The 8,449-nt window shown below is 47.5% G+C and overlaps 1 protein-coding gene across 1 annotated transcript; it reads right to left on the bottom strand.

Annotated features, from left to right (window-relative positions):
- Nucleotides 1-2,985: 2,985 nt before the first annotated feature.
- Nucleotides 2,986-5,942, bottom strand: BX661DRAFT_157924 (armadillo-type protein). The gene is made up of 3 exons (XM_051533282.1): nucleotides 3,680-5,942; nucleotides 3,488-3,565; nucleotides 2,986-3,307 (listed from the first exon to the last, which is right to left on the bottom strand). The coding sequence occupies exons 1-3, from the start codon at nucleotides 5,825-5,827 to the stop codon at nucleotides 3,086-3,088; spliced, it is 2,448 nt and encodes an 815-aa protein (XP_051388451.1). The 5' UTR covers nucleotides 5,828-5,942; the 3' UTR covers nucleotides 2,986-3,085.
- Between the last annotated feature and the right edge of the window lie 2,507 nt (nucleotides 5,943-8,449).

Raw genomic sequence — 8,449 nt, 5'->3', positions numbered from 1 at the left:
CCTCTTCTTAGATCGGCTGCGTACATTCGGCCCTGATCACAGTAGTCTAGTCTGTCTGTGCGCAATTTATTTGGCGCTGCGCGTCTATTTTGCTGAATTATTCATGGCTCAAACGAGTTAATTGACAATCACCTGCCGTTATTAAAAACTGGAGGGCACTACCGTAATCCCATGGCCCACTCGGCCCTAAGGTGTGGCACACGCTCAAAAGGCGCACAATGTGACAGATGTAAAATACAAGCCCCTCAAAAAATTACAAATGAAATTAAATTTGATACATACAATCCACGCATTTATTAGAAGCTTTGGCTTGGAAGCGCTCGCTTCAAGACAATGTACAAACAGCGATCCGTTTTGACCAATTGAGAAATGTAAAGGTGCACTATTTGTAACGAATTACGCACTATAACGGCTCTTCATTGGCAGCAATAGAAAGTATAAATATTTTCCAAAAAGCCAAATTGGCGAATAGTATATTGTGTAGCAAACTGGGGAGCAAATAATATGAAGAGTCGTGTTAATTATAATTACAAGTGCGAAGAGAGAAAAATAAAAGGTCAGCGGCGGCAACAATGTATGCAACAACATTGAATTGGTGATGCTAGTATATGGCTTGGTAAGCCTTTTTGATTTGATTCGATTTGATTCGATTCGATTCGATTCAGATCATGTCGATGTGGCCTTGCCCTGGTGCATCAACCGCAGCAGCCGCTCCTTTTCCCTCTGCAGCTCGATGATGCGCTGGATAATCTGGCACTCTGCGTCTAGAACCGCCTCTGCCTCTGCCTCCGCCTCTGCAGACAGCGCGGTGTTGTCCAGGACGGGCACCGGCCGCGAGTCATCGTCGCGCGTTACACACTGATCGTCTAAAATGTGTGGATAAAGGGTTATCGGTTTCAATTGTTCAGAGAAAGTTATAAATACACGTGCATATTAGTACTTGGCACACAATGACGAGGCAATTAAAGCGTATGAGCGCAGGCAAGGTCAAATGAACAAGCAAGCAGCCGAGCACATGCTAACTTTGGCGGCAGCAGCAGCAATTTGCGTGCCGAAATGGTGTGTAGCCGTCATTTCCATCTCAGTCATGCTGCTGACTGTGCGCCAAACAAAGGCAAAGCGCACAAAAACAAATAAAAAATCAAAGAGAAAGCGGAAAATGGAAGAACGAAAAACGGAAAAGGGAACGATTCAACGCCCGTTAAAGCCAATTTAAACGGTGACTGCGGTGCTCGATTAGCTGAGGTTTTATCGGGAGTAAAGCAATGCAGCAGCAGAGCCAAGCATGTGAGTGAGGTGTATATAGAACAAATGTAGTGTTGCAACATGTAAAGTGATAAAATAGCATGGCAAAGTAGAGCGCACCAGCTGGCACTCGTGACTGCTTGTCGCGCATTGTTTTGTTTCTACAGAGTACTCGACATCAAATGTCGCTTCACTTAAACTTGATGTCGCTGCAGATTCAATTGAAGCGCCAGCAGATACTACGCGGACAGATGAACAAATAATCAAACGAACAAACGAACAAACGAACAAATGAACAAATCAACAGGCATATATACAAAAAGTTGCAGCCACGCTCGTTCGGGGACATTGCATCGCGAGCCAAGCACAAAAAACGCGTTGGCTCTCCGACAAGAGCCGCCAACCACAGCAAACATATTGCAAATTAAAAATTACACCTTGCACTCACTCGGCAAGAAGCCGAGCAAGCGGACAAGCACGTAGACAAAAAAGACAGGACACACATCAACATGTAAAAAACAATTGGCCATTTTTCAACCAATGTCTATGCCAGATGAGGTGGCCGCTTACCAATGTAGTTTCCAGTCCGCGTCGCCGACATGGCTGCCGCCAGCGCAGCGATAGCAGCGACCGCGGCAGTGGATTCATCGTCATCGGCGAGCTTGCACTCGGCTGTCGACGCGCTGCGCCTGCTGTGCTGCTGCCGGGTCTTGCGTTGGTTCCGCACCTGCTGCACAATGCGCCGAGCGACTGCCCTGCGCACCATCACCTCGCGGCGCTGCGTGCGTGTCATGGCTGATGTGGAAGCTGGAGTGGCCACTGCCATTGCGGTGCAGCACGTGTGGGCAGCAGCAGCAGACGATACAGACGAGGCAGACGATATAGAGGGCGCAGTGGTGTTGGTGCTGCTAATGTAGTGACGGTGTGGATAGACTAGGCCCATGGTTGGTACTTGCTTTGTGTGTGTATAGAATAAGGTTAGTGCTTGTTTGCGTTTTGCGTTCGCCTTTTGTGTTGGTTGATACGAGTGAGTGTGAGTGTGAGTGTGCGTGTTGGCAGCGCAGAAATAGAAAACGAGTGCTTGGGTAACAAGGCAGGAAAGAAGAAAGAAAGGTTGCAGCCAAAATCATATTTCCTTTTATATGCAAGCGCGAAAAGGCCAGGCAGACTGGGCAGCTGAGCTGAAGAGAGTGGGGGGGGGGAGTGAGAAAAGTGGGTGGGTTTATGTGAGCAAGGCAGGAAAAAAGACAAGGCAGGAAAAAGGGTTGCGCCATAAAAATAAAAATGCTGGGGATACAATATCCAAGCTGGCTGGGTTGGCTTGGCCTGGCTTGGCCTGGCTTGGCTTAGCTTGGCTTGGCTTGACTTGGCTTGACTTAACTTGGCTTGAATATTGCAGGCGCCGCAGAGTAGTTTTTACCTTTTGGCTTCTCTTTTTGTCTTTTTTTGCCTTTTTTGCCTTTTGACGATCAGAAAGCAGCCTCAAGAAATAAATCTCAGCAAATGAAAGTGTGCACTTGCGTCCTGAAATTAAATAAAAAACGACTCGTCATTCTTCGCCAAACAAATTTTCAAATTGTTTGTTGTAAACATTCCGCGGATTAAGTTTTGCCACTTGTATACAAATAAACAATTCAAGTATGGACAAATGGGCAATATGTTCAATGCGCCACGTCTTCCTTCAGGTCAAACAAAATACTGCGCCATGGCATTGTTGATCAATTGCTATAATCAGGTCCAGCTTCAATACACTTGCTCGCTTGGTATTAAAAGTATAAAAAAGTTTTTTATACGAGGCACATATTGTAGCACAAAAATGTTTGAAAAAGAACACAAATGTTTAACCAACAAAGGCACGGCGCTTCTTGCGATCCTCTTCCTTGGACTTTTTAGATTTCTTAGACTTGGACTCCTCCTTGTCCTCCTTATCCTTCTTGTCAGACTTGCTCTTGCTCTTGCTCTTCCGCTTAGTTCCCGAAATGGCAGACATGACAGCCTCAAGATTCTTGTCGCCCTTGGCATCAATAGCCACAGAGATGTCGTTGGAGGTCTGCTCTGGCTGCTATAAAATTTATTTGTTATGTTTGAAGATGTAGAAATTTTTAGTAATGCGTGCACAAAACTGCAGGAATCATTGCGGGTGAGTGTCAATTAGCCCTTTGTTTTCGGCTATCCTCTATAATCAAAAACAATGAAGAAACTGGGTCCATATAATGCAAATGTGAATTGTATTGTGGCTTACGTTGTGCTTCAGGTCGTTTGACGATGCGCGAATGTGCGATTTCTTGAAAAGTGAGTCGATTTCATCAGCACCCGAGGACTACAGAATTAAATAGAAACAATGGCATGCAATACAGTTTTTAGCAAATGCAACAATGGGCAATCAATATGCAACATCAGAATGTACAAATATCAGGCTTAGCATCTGGCTTACCTTTGACGTCTTTTTCTTTGAAGCCTTAGATCCATCCTCTATGGCGGACTTTTGGGCACCTGGCATCGTAGTGGCCGGCTTGGCGTCACTGGTGACGATCTTGCTGCCCAAAATATCCTTAAACATGTGCTTCTTGCGCTCCAATCCGCGCTCGCGCTCGCGCCACTCCTCGGCCCTGCGCTTGTACTGTTCGAACGCGCAATTGCGGAGCACAATGCGGCCGAAATGGTTGTCTTGCAGCAGATTTGCATTCTTGACCATCTCCAAGATAACAGTCTCCTTGAACTCCACATCGGCGATCCCCCAGCATGCATCGACGGTATGGCTGCTGTACTTGTTCATAGCCAGATCAGTGTACCGTCCGGAAAACCGCTCCATGACGCGCTGCTTTGATTTGAACGGCACATTGGGTGATTTAAAAATAGCCTCGATTATGCGTGAGCCACTAGGATCCTTGCACCACGAGATGACCCTGTCAATATCCTGGCTGAAGAAGCTGTCCATGATGGGCGTCTGGGCATCCCCGGGGAACTGCAAAATCGACTGGATAATCAGCGAGCCCTGCACCTTAAACGGCAGCTGACTGTACTCGGCGCTGACAAAGTTCCTATAAGGTATCAGGAAGGCCAGAAGGTTGATCAGCTCCATGCGCTCCTCAGGCGACTTCACACCGAGCCCGTTGTACAGCGCATTAATGAGATCAATATACCCGCACTCCAGACGCACGCACGAGTCGATCAGGGCGCGGACGACACCGGCGCGGTTCTTGAAAAGCAAGTCGCTGAAGATGGGCGCAACCTCAGAAATCATAGCCTTCAGCTGGCGCTCGTTTTTAGCATTGGCAAAGACACTCTGCACAACAAAGTTGGAGATCGGGTGGAAAGACAGCGTCTTGAGGCTTCCACGCATGTACCGGTCGTAGATTGCCTGCAGGAGCTGCGGGGATGCAACCTTGGCAACAACCTGCAAGAAATGCGAACCGACAACGTCGCCAAGCATTATCGTAATGAATGAGTCGCGGCGGGGGTTCTCCGTCGTGCCGGCGGATGCCAGGTTCATCAGGGTCTTGTCTAAAATCGACCCAGGATACTCGGTCTTGGTGAACCCAGCCTGCAGCTCCACCATCAGCTGCAGCACAGGGCTGCCAACCGCATTGTTGGTAAAGTTACGCGCCACCACGTCGCCCATGGCATCGCCCACAGTGTTCAGCAGCCGCTCAAGCGCAGGGCCAAATGATGCCGGCACCTCGCGCGATACTGTCAGTGACCGCTGGCTCATCGACGCGTTGCTCTTGTCCTCCATGTACTTGGTCGACCGCTTGCTCTTAATGGCACTCTGAGGGTTGGACTGATCTTCGATGGGCTTTCCCGCCATGACCAGAAGTAGCACGCGCAGAATATGCGACGCGTACTCGTTGGACATCAGGTACGACCACCGTGTAGAAAGCGTCTCGGCCAAACTCAGCACCAGCTCCTCGAACGTCGGCAAAACCGTGCGCACGCCCTGATTATCGCTGCTCTCATCCACCTCAACGCTTCCATCAAAGTCGCTGGACTCGCCACGCAACTCGCGCTCCAGTGCCCCTGCCGACAACAGCAGCATCGTCTGGAGTGCGTGCGACGAAAACCGGTGCACCACCAGCCTGATGGTATCCTCGCGCGTCAGTGCGACGAACCGCCTAATCTGATAATCGCTGGAGATATGGAACAGCTTCTCGAGAATACGCGAGCACTCGTGATCTGTCGTCAGCTGCAGCTCAAAGTTCTTCATCTCCGAGTACACATTGTTTACAAATATGTCGCGATCCTCAGTTGTCTCGAACTTCGGCTCGTCGAGCATGCCCTCGCAGCTCTTCAGGTATTTTTGCAGGTCGGGGTTGACAAGGCCGTAGGAGGCCGGGCTGACCTTCTCCATTTGGTCCTCCATGTTGTCGGCCTGCGCGCTTGTATCGAGGAAGAAGAGCGAGTCGCCTGAAGACATTGGCGGCGCAACGTATCCGGTGGCCCCCTCTGCTGATGCGGAGGCAGCATTGGACTGACCCTGCTGTGTGTCTTGGGTTGCAACCCCAGTGTCATCGGTGTCGTTCGGGCGCTTGGCGTCTCCACCGCGCTTTCCGCGACGAGTCTTGCGTTTGGTTTCAGCACCCATGTCGATAGTAAGGTGTGTGGTGTGGTTGAATTTAGTGTGACTACAAAAATAGGATAATGCTGAAAAGTAATACCGACAAGTATAAAACAATATTATAGGAGTGCAGGAAGACAAGAAAGCCCCTCCATTGAGCGTTGATCGAGCAGAAGATGCGAACTTTTTTTTTGGTGTTTGGGTCTGCGCACCATTTTTTATTATTTTTTCGGTGCTAATTTCTTGATCTCTGCAATTAGGATTTTGATAGCAAAAATAAGCATCTGTAACAAATACCCAAACCTGCGGAATAAATAATCTTGGAGATTGTGTTTACGCACTTACCTTTACATTCCGTTAAAATATATTGCGTTGACAGTGCGTTAACACCCTTCGCCAGAGGTATGGAATTAAGTCCAATCATTTGGCAGAGACTCAGCAATAGAAGCAGCCGGTTGCAAGGCCAAGGAAAGCACCATATACTACAGCTACTCATCCCCGCAGGCAGCGCACAGATTGATTCATTCACATATCATATTAGTTATAGCCATCAATTGCTTAACATAGGACAGGGTTTCGTCAAATGAGCAAGTGGATCTATGGGTCTATTTTCTCTGGGCGAAGTATGGGCGTTTTTGTCCAGTGCAACAAATTTTAGTTGCTTGCCTGTCAGGAGTCTATTTTTTTGTACTTGTATTTGTGTTACCGTGTAAGCATCCGTCATCCAAACTATGAGGTTGGCCGACATTATCAGGTTGTTGCAATGTAACCGCTCAAGATTACTGTGCCGAAAATATATAGGTTGAAGTGGCCTTCTAACAAAACATGTATGCATTTTAAAAACATTAAACGTTTGTTTTGATCTGAAAGAACGTAATCGCCACAGCAGTGCTGGGCTAGTACTTGATAACGGAATGCGCCTCAGTGGTGCTCTAGCATTCGCTGGTATCGCTCTGGCAGGTTCCGCTGTATGCTGACGACATGAGTGGTGCTTCGCTCGCACCAATATCTGTTGTGCCATAATGCGTTGCCAGCGCGGGGGAAATCTCAGAAACACCCTGGACGCCACTACCAGTGACGCTATTATATTCTGAATCTGGCCACGACCTTAGTCTAATAACTACAACAAGGGAGTAGAATAGTGACAAAAAATAATAAAAATAAGCTGATGTGCCCACAAGCACTACGCGTAAGCACTATATCCTGTGAAACGTACACTCTTCCTTCCCCGCAAGCGCGAAAATGTCAAAGCTCCCCCTGATGCGCTTGATGCGCGGCGACGAGTGGATGCCATGCGACCAACTCTCGTTTTTGACCAGCTCGGCGGTATAATCATCAGCGGAATCTGCAATTGCATGGATGTCTGTCACTGAATTTACTAGCAGTTGGTGCGAATTTTCAGCTCTTTTTCTACGCTGCGCAAAGAACATTTTTTGCCGAGCTTTAAGGTCTTTTTTGCCCGTGCTTCTATTCCACAAAAAGTCGTTGGATTATCCCAACAAATTTCGACAAAAAGGGGGCATGCCCTGTCAAATGATTTAATTCATTCAAGTTCAAGTAGCTGCAAACAAGCCAATTTTCAAGATATGAGGATTTCTGTTTGTGCAGCTGATACCGGGAACTATTGCATTGTGCAGATATCGCTCCATCGCACGCTTATCTTGACATATCCAGATTGTTGACGATGTATTCATTTGTCGTCCTGAATGAAAAATTGTCGCAAAAGTGGCGACATGTCATACCTTTGTCCTCCAATCCAGTTCATTGTCAGCTTGAGACTACTTTATGGCTGTATTTTTGAAGGCTTTAAACTATGAACAAGCAAATTTAAATGGCAGTTTTGGCCACGATGTGATAGAAAATCAAGCAGATGGAAAATTGATGCATTGAAGTTTTTAAATCTGCGACGTGTTCAACTCGCACAGTTAAATATGCTGCACTCATCTAGCATTTATTGAATCCCGGGATCACCCTCTCACGTCGCAACACGTATGAGCAATGGCGCATTGCACTCTTGGAATAGACTGCTTCCGAGGCTGCAGAGGTGTCGTAATGATTCGATCCTCGTGTCAGCTCAGGCCATTGAAAATCCAATTTCAGGACGCAAGTGCACACTTTCATTTGCTGAGATTTATTTCTTGAGGCTGCTTTCTGATCGTCAAAAGGCAAAAAAGGCAAAAAAAGACAAAAAGAGAAGCCAAAAGGTAAAAACTACTCTGCGGCGCCTGCAATATTCAAGCCAAGTTAAGTCAAGCCAAGTCAAGCCAAGCCAAGCTAAGCCAAGCCAGGCCAAGCCAGGCCAAGCCAACCCAGCCAGCTTGGATATTGTATCCCCAGCATTTTTATTTTTATGGCGCAACCCTTTTTCCTGCCTTGTCTTTTTTCCTGCCTTGCTCACATAAACCCACCCACTTTTCTCACTCCCCCCCCCCACTCTCTTCAGCTCAGCTGCCCAGTCTGCCTGGCCTTTTCGCGCTTGCATATAAAAGGAAATATGATTTTGGCTGCAACCTTTCTTTCTTCTTTCCTGCCTTGTTACCCAAGCACTCGTTTTCTATTTCTGCGCTGCCAACACGCACACTCACACTCACACTCACTCGTATCAACCAACACAAAAGGCGAACGCAAAACGCAAACAAGCACTAACCT

The sequence above is a fragment of the Kickxella alabastrina genome (genome assembly GCF_025024165.1).
Source record: "Kickxella alabastrina strain RSA 675 chromosome Unknown BX661scaffold_103, whole genome shotgun sequence".
Classification (NCBI taxonomy): Eukaryota; Fungi; Kickxellomycota; class Kickxellomycetes; order Kickxellales; family Kickxellaceae; genus Kickxella; species Kickxella alabastrina.
This window is presented reverse-complemented; position numbering and strand designations above follow the sequence as displayed.

What these genes read in the sequence shown, in the direction of transcription:
- BX661DRAFT_157924 (XM_051533282.1), bottom strand. Translation starts at nt 5,827, where the DNA reads ATGGGTGCTGAAACCAAACGCAAGACTCGTCGCGGAAAGCGCGGTGGA. An exon ending in CAAAGAAAAAGACGTCAAAG is followed by an intron (nt 3,566 to 3,679) that starts GTAAGCCAGATG and finishes TTAATTCTGTAG; the next exon opens with TCCTCGGGTGCTGATGAAAT. An exon ending in CAAACGACCTGAAGCACAAC is followed by an intron (nt 3,308 to 3,487) that starts GTAAGCCACAAT and finishes TAAATTTTATAG; the next exon opens with CAGCCAGAGCAGACCTCCAA.